The sequence below is a fragment of the Drechmeria coniospora genome, chromosome 01, assembly GCF_001625195.1.
Source record: "Drechmeria coniospora strain ARSEF 6962 chromosome 01, whole genome shotgun sequence".
Lineage (NCBI taxonomy): Eukaryota > Fungi > Ascomycota > Sordariomycetes > Hypocreales > Ophiocordycipitaceae > Drechmeria > Drechmeria coniospora.
In genome coordinates, this window is record NC_054389.1 from 320317 (window position 1) to 334906 (window position 14590).

A 14590-nucleotide genomic window follows, 5' to 3' on the forward strand; every position below is an offset into this window, starting at 1 on the left:
TACTGTACAGCTAACCTCCGGTTTTCAAGATGTAGGATACACTGGAAACACTTTGCATGCCATTCGTGTAAAGGAGTTTTACTTCTATACGAAAACAGAGTTTAGGGGTCATTAGTCGTTAGCGTAGGTAGACCCAGTACGGAGAACAAGTGCACATATACTCACAACCGCCTGTTATAATTAGTAGCACGTGCAGTACAAGTTCTGTCGCGATGTAATAGTTAATTACAATGTAAGTACATGTATTGTATGTAAGTACACTACAGTTTGTTACAGTAGAACTTTTACGTCTAGTCCGTAGAATCCCTAAACATGTAAACCCAATAATACTGACAAGTACAAGTAAGTATTACCAGAACAACTGGGAAGTAGGGAGCCGTTGCGTGTTTACGCTGATCCACCAAAAGTCAACTCTGGTATTAGTGCCTGCTCGACGCAAGTCATGCAAGTACAGTAAGTAGTTGTACTCATACGGAGCACTTGGACAACGTGACATGATTGGCGACATTATTACGTACAGTTTTGCAACTTGTTTATACAATTACCTAAGTTACCAATGCGCACATGTTCGACTTGTTGGGTTGGCTTGTGTCAATTCCCTCTGGCTAATGAACAGAGTTGAAAAGAATAGTTATTAATAATGATAATAATTTGATGTACTGTACATTACCTTGACAGCAGCGTTTTCTGTTGCCACTACCACGGGCGACGGCAACCATCTAGGGCGTACTAAGTATGTATTTAGAAGACGGTTGCGGCTTGCATCGACTGGCAGAAATTTGTAATAGTCCAGTATGAATGTAAACTGAGGGGCCCAAGTTGCGTAGAACTTATCTTAAAAGGATCAGGTGCCCCTGCGTTTGTCTCGTTCGAAATGTTTGTGATGGGTGTAGGTGTCCAAGCATAAGTGCTCGGCTGGGAAACTGTCCATGTGTTTGTGCCGTACAAGTCTGTACGGAGAACAGAGCAAGACCCTAGCACGAAATGTGGCCCGGGCAGATTCGCCAAGAAGAATTAAATGATCTCACCGAGCCGTTTCCTTGGTCGCGTTCGACACTGGACTATGGAACACCCATGTTTTTGGTGCTGGCAAGAGTGGAAGATGGGTATGAGTTGAAGTGAAGAGAGTACTTTGTTGTACTTGCATCGGGTCAAGAAGCGTCATTCTAGAGACGACCGGTTCTCAACAATTCACTCATGAAGGCGCACTTGGTGACGTTCAACTTTGAACTTTGAACCCAGGGACTGAGCATGGATGTCAGTACTTGGGTATATTATACACGTACATGGAGTAGGGGGGGTGATGGTTGGAACTTGGACCACTCCACTCGAGGTGGTCGGTCCGGCCTCGTCTATGGTTCAGCCTTGTTGAGCCCCGGGTCTTTCTGCCACTCGGAACTTGCGAAATTTGTACTCTGAAACGAATCATGATGGGTTTTCGAGGGATTTTCCGACAGCGAGGAAGGGAATTGGGGTTTCATGTGCGTTGGCACCACCATCGCATCGATCTATCCGCGGGGAATCCCAATGCGTCCAACATAAATTGGAAGGCAGATGAATTATCAAGACAAGAAATGCGGTTGATAACCAGATCATCTGCATGCCGGCTGGTAGCCAGCAGGGAGTGATTGAGCCTAGACATCGAGGCCACAACCACAACTGTGGCCTCTGAGCGCGCATCGTCAAGCGTCGACCAACGTCCATCGGAGTGACATGAACCAGACTGCCGATGGTATTGAGTGACATGAACCAGACTACCGATGGTATTAAGCGACATGAACCAGACTGCCGATGGTATTTGTCGTTTAATTGGAGAGAAATAATACTCTTCTCCATCACAAGCCACATCCGGTTGCACCGACATGGGCGGTTGGCTGTTGGTCCCCTCCAGATCGGCCGCTCGCCTCGGCCGCCCGGTCGATAATGCTGTTGCCATTTCCAGTTTCGGGGTCAACGAGAAGATTCATTTCGCAGAGACCCCCATGACCGAGAACGAAAGTATACGCAGTCGAGAAGGGGGTCGGGAGATGTCGACGAACCCTGCTCAAGGTTGATGCAGCCGCGAGGGAAGCAATGAAGACGGATGGTCGAATTTGGAATCGAAATCGAAGAGCAAAGATGATGCAGGAACCGACGACAGCCGTCTTCCATCGTTCCGTAACTGCGAGAAGCAGCCGCCGTCGTATCGAGCCGAGCCTGAAGACCCGGTGAGCGAGCACCTCGACGCACCCGGCACAACCTTCCACGGTGCGTTCCTACCGGAGCATGGGCATCTCGAGGCCGCGGACCGGAGGTGCTGCGCGCCATGGTACAGTTGGTCCCGGAGATGTTGATCATGTTGCACGCGAGGAGCGTTTGTCATGATGCAAGCATGCAAGCATGCCGTGATGATTGCACTCAGCCACAAGTTGCGGACAAGCTGTTTTTGCCAAGGCTATTTTTTTTTACATATCCATGGAAGCGTCTTGAACACGGAATTGGAAGATGGGTGACTTTTCCATCCCGGCTGTCAGTCAACGTGTAGCTTGCATCTGCCCTGCCGTGATTTGCCCCCCAATACGGGAGCGGGCGAAAGCGGTGCATTCCTGACTCGTCACAGCCGTGTTTGACGCGAAAAAGGGAGTCGATTGCGTCGTCGACACTGCAGTACACGGGCACCGTGATGATGAGGATGAGAATCGATGAGGCGGATGCGGTGGCAGCGTCGAGGTGATTGATGGCATGCGGCGGTGTACGTTGTCGAGCACGATGAAGGAAGCGGAAGCGAGACAGAATACTCAGCGTACAGGCGTAGGCGACCGAGTAAGTGCTGTAGACGCTACGCCGCACCGCATCACCTTCGCTGCAATCCCCGCACGCAGGCGCTCTCGCCAGCCTGTAGAGGGCAAAAGGCCCGCCGCAGGCACTGTAACCCAGGCCTCAGGCTCTTCAGTTACAGAAGGGTTCGGTCCACCAAGTATCACTGTTAGCCAGACCGTGGCAAACATGTGGCATGCTCAACAGCATGTACAAGTGCTCGGGCAGCCGCCTCCGAAAAACATCATCATCGTTGCAGGCGGGCTTTCGACACAAGATCAAGACGCAACAACCTACCCCGATGCCGGCATCACGGGCACCTGAAGAAAAGTCCACGCAGGCACGATGCTGGCTTCCGCCACGAGCGGCCGCGAGGGACCGTACCAGGCTGGCTGGGCCTTGAGGCTGGGACGAAGCCTCCGTCCGACGTCGACGACCGGTCGGTTTCGCAAGCACCGTGGCCGGGACGTTGGGCGACGCCGCCGTTCTCACGAAGACACGTCCGCTCCCATCCTCGGCATGTTCTGCGGCACGCAGATGAACCGACCCGACTTAATCAGACAACAGCAAGCAGGCGAGGCAAGTTTGACTCCACGCCTCCGCCGGGGCCGCCCGACGGTGGACTGACGATGGAGCATGATGGCAGTCTCCTCCCTCCGTCGGCCGCAGGTGGCTGGGCAGCCGTGCAGCAAGCAGGCGAGCCAAGTTCGATTCCACGTCTCCGCCGGAGCCGCCCAACGGCGGACTGACGATGGAGCATGATGGCAGTCTCCTCCGTCCGTCGGCTGCAGGTGGCTGGGCAGCCGTGCACCAAGCAGGCGAGCCAAGTTCGATTCCACGTCCCCGCCGGAGCTGCCCAACGGTGGACTGACGATGGATCATGATGGCAGTCTCCTCCGTCCGTCGGCTGCAGGTGGCTGGGCAGCCGTGCACCAAGAACAGCCGGCAACGGCGACGCGGAGCTTCATCCATCGGGCTGCAGGAAGCTGGGCACCGGACCACGAGCACACGCAAGGCTGGCTCGGCCACGAAGTCGTCGGTTCATCGGCAACACGACGGGCGAGATGGCATCCTCGAGCGTGGAAAACGGCCATCAGGTGGTATCGCGAGAGGACAATCACGCCATCACGCGACCCCGGAAGATCGGTCCGAGCGCCACACCACAGCGCCTAACGCCCCAGCAGCCACCGCCGCCAACGGCATCGCTCAGGGGCATCATCGCCTGGCCCGCGAGCACCTGCGCCAGCACTTTGGAGCACACCACCATCACCGCGAGCAAGCTACCGGTACTGGGCCGCATGGCATGGAGGTGCAGCAACGCATCGGAACTCGCCTGCGCCTCGTGCAACTTGGCATCGTCGTCGTTCCGCTTGTATGGTTGCATGGGAAGGGGGACGAGCATCACTCGTTCGGCGTTGCTCTGTACATGTCAGCCCAGTAGCGTGCAAGAAAGCACGTCGACAGTGCCGGCACATGTACTTACTTACATGAATACCTGGTCTGTACCGCGTACCTACTGTATTTGTACGTACAGTAGATAGTACAGATGTTCATTTGTTTGCACAGTACTTGCAGGTGTGCTCGAGTACTTGCAGGCGTATTACAGGCAGGTGTAGCTGTACTTGATACCATACCGGTACGGAGCAGCACGCCATAATAGTAAGCAAGTACAGTATTGCTCCGTCCGTACTTGCACTTGTAAGAACAGTAAGTATGCGACGTGCTATTGATTATTAGTACATTTTCTCCGTGCTTTCCAGTACGTGATTCCGTGTATAATATGTCGAGCGTGGCAGGCCAAGAAACCTACTGTAGGGACTTGCTCAGTACTAAGTAATTACTGTGCAAGTGCCCACGCCGTCGTCGAGAGCATTGACTGTGACATGCACGGAGTACCTGGTGGTGCTCCGCATGCAAGTAGACAGTACATGTATGTGCAGTACGTACAAGTGCCTGTGCGGTACAGTACAGTACAACTACAGCAAGTGCTGTACCTGCAAGTACAGATTGGAGCACGCCATACCGAGTGCAAGTACTTACTTGCCTAGTACTTACGTACGTGCACCAAGTACACAAGTACAACTACAGTATACTCCTCAAATGTATCAGTAACAGTGGCTAGGTACGCATCGCTGAAAATGATCTGTCCAACAATGCAAATTCTTGCTCCGTCTGGTAAGCAGCAACCGTATGGTAGGCAGCATTCCATAAATGCCTCGTACGCAGAAGCAGCGCGTACTTGGTCGTGTTGTGTCTGCACCGCACTCACACAGAACTTGCAAGCAACGCTGGGGTTTTGCGTCGGTACTTGAACGAGGGCCAGAGGGTTCGGCGGAGGAAAGCAGGCCGAAATTCGTACCAGCAGGCGGACGATTATTAGCGAGAATGCCCCAAAGTACAGCATACAGCGCTCCGTAATGCCCTGTATTTCTGCCGATGGCGTAGCACCAATTACGGCACAGTACGGTACATGCAAGTACGCCGTACGCAGTACTCCGTACTTGCAGTACTAGGTATTGCTCAAGTACTGTACTCACTGTACGCAAGGTTGCCTACGGCAGCGTACGGAGTACAGTACCGAGTACTTACGTATGTCGCGCCAACGTGCCTGCGGCGAGGTTAAAGTCCGGGTAGTTGGTTACGTAAGGATATCCACTTCCACGGCACCGTGGACACCGAACAAAGTGGTGGGCAACAACAGCAGGACGAAGAACACCAAAAGACTGATTTCTTCCCCATCCCACGATACTTACTTGATTCATCGGTGTCGCCTCCGGAGCGGATCCCCCACCAGCCGTCGCAGCAAAGTAATTGCTTACTTCAGTGCTGGACAAAATGCACCCCGACACGCACGGTGGCGACTTGACACTGCACGGCACGGAGCCTGGATGAACCATCGCCTTTTGCAACCATGACTGTGGGCTTGCGTTTGCTTATCCTTGGATCGAACCCGGCATGGCTCCGTTCCAACGTGGGCCGGGCGGAGTCGGCTTCGACGATTCCGTGGGATGCCTCCGGCAGGCGGGCAAACCTTTGACGACATCAAGGCCCTGGCCCCAGCCGTGACAAACAAATCCACGAGGGAACCCGGTGACCTGCAGCCGAGCAAGGGAAAGCCGAGTAAGTGTACGTAAGTGCAGTGCAGTGCAGTACAGTACTTGCATCTCCCAGGCTCGGCACCGTGACCACGTGTCGGCCATTTCGAAATCCCACCAGGCTTGTCGGCCACTAATGTTGTAACTTTAGGCGGTTGAATGATGGAATGATGGTTCCGCGTCACGACCTTCGCATCGCAATTTTACTTGGCCGCCGCTCCCAGGCAACTGGAGACGTGGCGGGCCTGCGAAATTTCTTCGGCATTCAACCGCAGGCAAGGCATGGGCTACGCAAGCACTCATAAGTAGGGATCGCCCGAATGATGCCTCATCTAATCCGGGAATATTGCAACCCATCATTCGTGCGCGTCGGCATTCTCGAGAGAAGAAAAGAATTGCGATTTCATGCACCTGCCATGCCTCGACGATTCTCGACAGCAAATTAATCCACAGCCATGCACGGCTCCGCTTTCCTGCTGCTCATGCAGGCCGCAACTCATTGGGCCTTGCTCGGTGCTGCTGCTTCCGAGCTCCTTGGCCGTGGTCACGACATTCCTCGGGGTCTGACCGGGGAGAATGAGAATCAGGTCTGCCGTGGGGACAGCAGGAGCGTCAAGGAGGTTGAGCAGGCGGGCGGCTTGTTCCCCCACGGCTACTCGGTCGATGGCCAGCGGGCTCCCACAACCTACAGTTTCAAGTTGGATGACCACTTGTCGGATTACAATGGCGAGGTAAAGTCGGCATACGTGAGTTTTACGAAAAGCTTCGCCAAGGCCGTCGAATTTGCGCAGCAGAGTGCGATGCTGAGCGAAACCTTTGTCTACCCCGGCATGGCCACCGTCTTCGTGGCCGCGACGGCGAACAACATGGTCCCTCTGGACAAGCTCGTCAAATTCGAGCGTCACTTCGAACAGGAGTACCTTGCCATACGAGGCATTCCGTGGGCTCAGATAAAAGGGTGGTACCTGATCGACCCGGCCAAGCCGATAAACAAGGCGAATCCCGTGAAGCTCGAGGACTACACCTTCCACCCGAACCCTGATTTCCGGGCCGACGTCTTCGAAGCCCAGAGTGCCGTTGATCCTTCCAAGCTCAGCGAGTCTCAACTGGCCGAGCTCTACCGTATATTTCAAAGATCGAACAGCAACGACCTGAGCACTTCCGGCACCTTCTGCACCTGGTGCGAAGCCGAGGGCCGTGGCGCCGAGACGACGGCGGCAACGGGAAAAACGGAAGCATCGAGCGAACAAGGCGAACAGGTCGCGCAGCATCGGCAGTCAAACGACGTGAGCACCGACGAGATGACAAAGGATGAGAAGCCGGATCCTCGGACCCGTCCCGGTGACGAGAAGATGCCAAAGACGGGCTCCAAGGGCCGTGGCGCCGAGACGACGGAAGCATCGAGCGAACGAGGCGAACAGGTCGCGCAGCATCGGCAGTCAAACGACGGGAGCACCGACGAAATGGCAAACGATGAGAAGCCGGATCCTCTGACCCGTCCTGGTGACGAGCAGATGCCAAAGACGGGCTCCAACCGCCCAGTCGACGCCGGCGACGACGAGGGCGTGGGAAAAACGGAAGCATCGAGCGAACAAGGCGACCAGGTCGCGCAGCATCGGCAGTCGAGCGACGTGAGCACCGACGAAATGACAAACGATGAGAAGCCGGATCCTCGGACCCGTCCCGGTGACGAGAAGATGCCAAAGACGGGCTCCAAGCGCCCGGTCGACGCCGGCGACGACGAGGGCGTGGGCGGAAAGCGACATTGCAGGCGCGAGCGGGCATGCAACATCCCGTACACCCAAGATGAGATCAAGGCTGCCGGCGAGGAGCTGACACCCATCGCGGAGAAAGCCTCGGCGGACCAATTCGAGATGCTCGCCTCGCAGCACAACCTCAAGTCGTCGACCGAATCAACCTTTAAGCAGTCGCTGCAAACCTTCCGCGAAGGCAAGCTCGGCTACCAGAAGGGTGCTGCCGCCGTGCCGCATCTCGTCCAGGAGCCGTCGCGGTTTGGCGGAAAGGCGTTGGCATCCGCCGGCAAGGCGCTCGGCGTGCTCGGCGCAGGGACGTATGCGTATGGCGTGCTGGAGGTCATGGTGAAGAACGCGAGCGCCGTGGATCGCGTCGCGGCACTGACGGCCATCGTGCCTGTTGTTGGCTGCGGGGCCTCGGCACTGGCACACGCAGCCGAGGGCAATGCTAGCAGTCCGGAAATCCCCGAATATTTTGACAACGCCTTGTGTGTCATCGGCGACATCTTGCTATTTACGCCCCTAGCACCCGTCGGGGTTGCCGTCCAAGTCTCCCGCTTCGTCTTGACCATCACCAGGGCGCTGGACGCATACATGTCGGAGCCAGCCCAGGCAAAGGCCGCGCGCGATGCCGCTTGGCGGACTTTCCTGCAGGATCACATGTACCGAAGGCTCTCCTCGATTGAGTTGGGTGCGAAAATTTTCCACGCTTTGGCGGTGGAATCCTTGGCGTTGCTATCTGAAGGGGCCCATGTGCTAGGCATCCTCGAGGCTGGCCAGCAGGGGGCTCTCAACCGTACCGATAACTCTACCGAGCACGGCCTGCTCAGAGGCTTCTTCCGGAACACAACGGAGCACATTCGAGCAAATGTTTCGGACGAAATAGCACAGGCCCAGCGGCAGGTCCTCCTCAACCTTGTGTACGATGCCCTGGATAGACACCGTGCCGCCTCACTACGCATCCTGGCCGGCCGGTACAACAAAGCATTTGTTCAGGACAGGCTGGCTGGTGCTAGCGAGCGGATAAAGAGGTTCGTACGCAACGACAAGCCACCCATGCCCAGCTCTCTTGTTGTCGCCTATCTCATCGGGCAGTCGACGGGGCAGGCCGCAAAGCTACCGCCACTGTTGCCAGCATCGCCGTCCGAAGCCGACGATGCATTCGCGCCTCCTGGAGCCGCCGGGGATGGTACCTCGGGAAATTTGCACCACCTAACACTAAATTTTGCTGATTATCTACGGAGAAAACAGAATGGCTTGGCGAAGAAGGATGCCGATGTGATTAGCATCCAGCAAACCCATGCGGTGATGCAATTCTTGCAAGGCAGCATCAAGTTCGACGATGTCGCCAAAGCCTCCCCAAGCCTAAGCCCATCCATTGCCTTGGAGTTCCAAATACTAGTTTCCCTCAAGCTAGGGCGATTATTTCAGTACTGGAAACCGTCGGCCGATGGAGCATTTCAATACTTTCCAGAATCTGCACTAAAGAAGCCAGGCATGATTGAGTCTGCATTGGATACTGCAACCGGGTTTTTGTCGGATCTGGGAAAGGCTTATTGTGAGACTCCTGTGCTGAAAGACTTGACGTCGGCGTGCAACCTTGCCAGGTGACTCGGGTGAGTTCTGGAATTTTTGTTTACAAACATCCTCGACCCAACATGAAGCCCCTTTTCATTGCAACCTACCTGCAGAGTTGAATGGCTGCGCCTCAAACGGGTGAGGTTTGACGGGTGCAAAGTCTATGCGTGTGTATCTGTGGAGTGTAATGGGAGCGTATTGGAATTGAGCCATTCTCGTACCATGACGTCCGCTCCTGGGTTTATGTCGGACGCCAACGACTTTGAACGACGATTTTTGTTATGTGAAGGGCAGTATTGGAGTCATGGCCGTATTGTGCATGGATCAAGTTCCCTTCCCATCCGGTACACATTGCCATGATGGCTTCTTGCAATGCAGTGTACCATTCGACCATTCCAAGTCTTCATGGTCCTCCCGAGCGCTTGCTAATGTTCTTGCTCGATGGTGTTGGATGAAACTTACCAACAGCTAGTATACAATCAAGATTACAGCCATGTTGCAGCCACCAATATAGGTTCAACCGATCAGTAAAGGAATAGACGCTATATATACTTCTAGCTAACTAGGAAAGTCATCCAACCTTGTGTTGTAGTAAGGGATATGATTCCCACACACTTGACCAAGACAAGGATTTCAACCAGTCTCATCTATGTTCCAAAAAAGCAACCATCTTATTGTTAGATGGATGGTGTTGAGAGTGTAGCTGTCTAGAAGGTTGGCCGATAATCGGCATCTGAAGGTTCCATGGACGTACTATACGCTCAGTCTCCTGCGGCAAGGGATAGATCTTTCCAACGTTTTGAGCCAGCAGTAATTATCCCGGAACGCTCATTAGCCAGGTGTGGATAGGATTGATATAGCCTGCAGGGGAAACAAATTTTCTTCCATTGACTTTAAGCACCATGGAATATATCGATCTTGTAGGCCGCTGTGGCGATAATCTCAAGCATTCCCCATTTGAGCGACATGCCCCTGCTTACTCGCTACGTAAGTAGTCGCAGGTAATCTCACTGGGCGCGCCAGATCCCGGCAAGAATTTTGGATAGTACTTGCGAATATTGCTAGTAATAGCAATGCTCACAAGCATAACTGAAGTACTCTGCAGTTTACATACAACTACGGAGTAATTACTGCCAAAGTACTTTAGAGTATAATTAATATTACAATGCTTAATCCAACACTCGGTGGAGTATGCTGTCCAGAAAGAAAAAAATTGTTTGGAAATCGTCAAAATCGAATGAGGAAGAGCACTATGGAATGATTGAGTACGATATAGTAAGGTAGACGATAGAGCAAGTGATGCAAAAAAAAATCTTCCTTACTTACATTACTATTCAAGTTCTTACATGTGTCCGCCGCGTACGTGTACTGTTAGGTCGCTTGGTCAATATTGCACTACTCTACGGAGTATGACATCACAAAACCCATGTCAGAGTGGACTTTTCGCAATATCCACAGCTACAGTATTAAACGGAGCACCGTGTGCATGCAATACTTACATGTGGACGGTGAATTTATGCTCCAAGTACATGTACGGAGTATGGGATGGAGTTTTATTCCACGGAGTCGTTCCGCTCTGCAGAACCGAATAAAAACCCCATCGGCGATTCAAATACTTACAACCGCTACTCATTTTATAGGGCTGGTTATCAACTGGAGCATGTCGAAATCAGAGGGACGAAGCCCATAATGCACGCATCACTCCTCCTGTCGCTCGCCGCCGTGGCCCGCATCGCTGCTGCCAATGCCCTTCCAGGCGCTTTCTTGTGTCAATTCAACGATCATCATGTTAGTCTTGCCCGCTGATCACCATCCACTCTGAAGCTTGCTTGCTTACAAGTCGACTCTAGGATCCTGATGCCATACTCGGCGACATCCAAGCTGTTGCAACGATGCGGATGTGGCTCGACTACACACTATTCAAGGGCGTTTCCTTCCTGCTGCACAGTGTGATGAACGAGTCCTCGGCGATGGAGAAGGTTTTGGCGAATCCTGGCATCGATACCTGTTCCCAGATATACCTGCACGACGCGCCTAGGCCGATGATTGAGCAGGACGAGCTGATCAATTCCGCGAAAAGATCTGTCGTGAGGAGGGATGCCGTTGCCGCGAACGAGACAGAGGATAACTACTCTCCCCATGTCATGACACAGGTAAACAAGCTACGGGCCGCTGGTTTTACCGGAAAGGGTGTAAAGATTGCCATCATTGATACTGGAGTACGTGCCTCATTCTATTTTGTTTTCCTGCGTACCCTGCCCCCTTACCCTCGGTCCCTGCATCCTGCCTCATCCTGCGTGATCAACTTGACATACGATACATACACACCCTTGCCTACCCACGCTACCATGACATGGGGAGTGTGGCAGTATTGTGCTCACACATGGGAAAGGCAATATGGGACGCGTGATAATTATTCCTGCTAATAGATCGACTATATGCACCCGGCCCTTGGTGGCTGCTTCGGCGAAAACTGCCTCGTCTCCTTCGGCGCCGACTTAGTTGGCGACGCCTTCGACGGCACGAACATGCCTCACCCTGACCCTTACCCGCTGGAGGATTGCAATGGGCACGGTACCGCAGTCGCTGGCGTAATCGCCGCTCAGCCAAATGAGTTGGGCTTTACCGGCGCCGTCCCGAATGCGACCATCGGCATGTATCGAGTCTTCGGCTGCCAGGGTTTTGCTTCCGATGACGTTATTGTTGCAGCCTTCAATCAAGCGTATGAGGATGATGCAGACATTATTTCAGCCTCCATCGGCGAGTCAAGCGGTTGGTCGGGACACCTTACCGCTCTTGCTGCCCAACGCATCGTTGAAAAGGGGGTCCCTTGTGTGGCATCGATGGGAAATGACGGCTCCAAGGGCCTCTTTAACGCTGCTACCCTTGCGAGCGGAAAGGGGGTAACTGCGGTTGCAAAGTTTAGTAACCACGAGCTTGCCACGCTCCTACACGTGGTCAAGTACAGTATCGATGACGGTGAAGACGTCCAGTTTGGCTATTACCCTACCCAAGCGGACAAATGGGATGACGTTACACTCGAGCTTTACGCTCTGAGCACGGACGATACGATTTTGGACTCCAAGCACGATGCTTGCAGCGAACTGCCCGATACTACCCCCGACCTCAGCAACAACATTGTCCTTACCCGCGTCGGCAATTGCTTTTTTTCAACTCAGGCTGCTAACCTTGCGGCAAAGGGGGCCAGGTATATCATCGTGTACAATGACATCAATGCCGCGTATGAGTTCCGTATACTCAATGTTCCCGAGGTCCTTGCCGCAGGAATGGTACTGAAATATGTGGGTGAAAACTGGATTGAGGCTCTTGAAAATCGCAAAAAGGTTACCTTGAAGATGGCCAGCAGTATTCATACGGGTATCGCATTGATCTCCAACTTCGATAACCTTACAGCCGGTTCTGTCGGGCCCGGCACAACATGGGGACCTACCTGGGAGATGGATGTCAAGCCTCAGGTGGGAGCCCCTGGCGACCATATCATAACTACGGCTCCCATGTCTCGAGGTGGCTATCGTATCAGTTCTGGAACTTCAATGGCCTGCCCACTTGTGGCGTCTATCATTGCACTTGTCGGTCAAGTTCGCCGCACATTCAACCCTGCGTTGATAAACAGCTTGCTATCCTCTACCGCCAATCCGCAGCTTTTCTATGCCAATCCATCCCGTTATATCAATAACAGAACGTTTGAAACCTTTTACGCCCCAGTACCTCAGCAAGGAGGCGGTATCGTTCAGGCGTACGATGCCGCTTATGCGACTACGCTCTTGGAGCCCTACAGCCTATCATTCAACGATACCGACCACTTTTCGAAGTTGGCAAAGGTTAAAATTAACAATACGGGCGACAGGGAAATAACCTACAATCTCTCGAACGTACCTGCCGTTACCATGTACACTCTCGATCCGGGATCAACGGCGCCGTCCGACTTCCCTAACGAATTCGTCCAGGCGGCTGCCGTGTTACAGTTTAGCCAGGACACCATCACGCTGGGCCCCAACACCTCGACTACTTTCCAAGTTCGACCAACTCCTCCTTCTGGTCTTGACGCAAAGCGTTTGCCCTTATGGTCAGGCTGGATAGCTGTCAATGGAACCGATGGTTCCTCGTTGTCGATTCCATACCAAGGCCTGAGCGGCTCGCTCCGGAGCTCGACCGTGCTGAGATCCAACAGTGCTTGGGTCTCGAACTCCAACAAGTGGAACCAACAAGCCACGAACGTAACCTTTTTCCGCCAAAAAGCTGGTCAGAACAACAGTACAGGCGCTCAACCGTTTGTTGTCGCGAACCTAACACTCGGCACGTCCATTCTAACTGCGGATGTTGTGCCCGTGACATCTGTGTCTATGAACACAACGACGCGTTGGGGCTTTCAGACAATCGGCCAACCTTTTGGCTTCCCACTAAGGACTCTTTCTCGTGGGCCTTATCTGCGCCGTTGGGACGGTCGAGTCGAGTCAGGCGATCACGCGCCTGAGGGCGAGTATAAATTGGTCGTCCGCGCGCTGAGGATCTTTGGTGATGCTAATACGGAGGCCGACTGGGACGTCAGCGTAACATCATCGTTCCATATCCATTATCAGTAGCTACAGTATTGCGGGAAACCGAATGTACCTCAGTTGGGGCACATTGCCAGCCACCCGCCCAGTGGGTTAGCGATAATGAGGCGGAACCGCGAGTCGAAGGCGGGGATGCTAATGCACGAAATGAAAATTTCTTGTCCTTTTATTATTGCCGTAGCACTTTGATCGGTTGCCCAGTAAGGGCATGCTGTACACACAACCATTTTGCCAAATACACAAGGTAGGGGCAATGCTAGCAACGATATATGCCACGTCTCTGATCGACAAGTAAGACTAGCATACCAAGTTACCAAGTGCATTAATGTATCTATATTCATCAAACTATCAAGAAGCTTCACTTCAAATCTTACTTTTGACTCATTGTTTGTGCTGATAGTAACTTGTTTACGGCCGCTGATGAGGATAGTGCAACGGTATACTATTCCAAGTTGTTGGTATATGTCCCTCTTCGTGGGTGAGCCGACAGATATGTATTCCAAGTAAAACCTGACTGGCATAATTAACAATCTCATTTAATCGAAGCTTTAATACTGCTTTGCATCTAGTTTAACTGGCAGCACCCAGGCAATGTATCCCACACCGCGACAGAGCTCTAATCACGGGCTGGTTTGGCCACCAAAGTACACATTAAATCCGTTGAAACTTGTAGCAGTGGATATTTGGGTAACATCTAAGGGCATCATTGCATGTCAGAATGAATTTTGCAAGGGGATAGTACAGTCTTCACTCTCTTATTTACGTCGGTACCCTCCGATCGACCATACGG

The 14590-nt window shown here is 53.2% G+C and overlaps 4 protein-coding genes across 4 annotated transcripts; all 4 read left to right on the forward strand.

Annotated features, from left to right (window-relative positions):
- Nucleotides 1-3141: 3141 nt before the first annotated feature.
- On the forward strand, nt 3142-3423 carry DCS_00080 (uncharacterized protein; the record flags this gene model as incomplete). Its single annotated transcript, XM_040797422.1, has 1 exon — nt 3142-3423. One exon carries the CDS (start codon nt 3142-3144, stop codon nt 3421-3423), a length of 282 nt encoding a protein of 93 aa, XP_040658305.1.
- Nucleotides 3424-3679: 256 nt separating this feature from the next.
- On the forward strand, nt 3680-4237 carry DCS_00081 (uncharacterized protein; the record flags this gene model as incomplete). Its single annotated transcript, XM_040797423.1, has 1 exon — nt 3680-4237. The coding sequence occupies one exon, from the start codon at nt 3680-3682 to the stop codon at nt 4235-4237; it is 558 nt and encodes a 185-aa protein (XP_040658306.1).
- A 2109-nt stretch (nt 4238-6346) lies between these two features.
- On the forward strand, nt 6347-9256 carry DCS_00082 (uncharacterized protein; the record flags this gene model as incomplete). The annotated part of the gene is made up of 1 exon (XM_040797424.1): nt 6347-9256. The coding sequence occupies one exon, from the start codon at nt 6347-6349 to the stop codon at nt 9254-9256; it is 2910 nt and encodes a 969-aa protein (XP_040658307.1).
- A 1656-nt stretch (nt 9257-10912) lies between these two features.
- On the forward strand, nt 10913-13827 carry DCS_00083 (subtilisin-like serine protease PR1C; the record flags this gene model as incomplete). Its single annotated transcript, XM_040797425.1, has 3 exons — nt 10913-11011; nt 11074-11442; nt 11653-13827. The coding sequence occupies 3 exons, from the start codon at nt 10913-10915 to the stop codon at nt 13825-13827; spliced, it is 2643 nt and encodes an 880-aa protein (XP_040658308.1).
- Nucleotides 13828-14590: the final 763 nt, after the last annotated feature.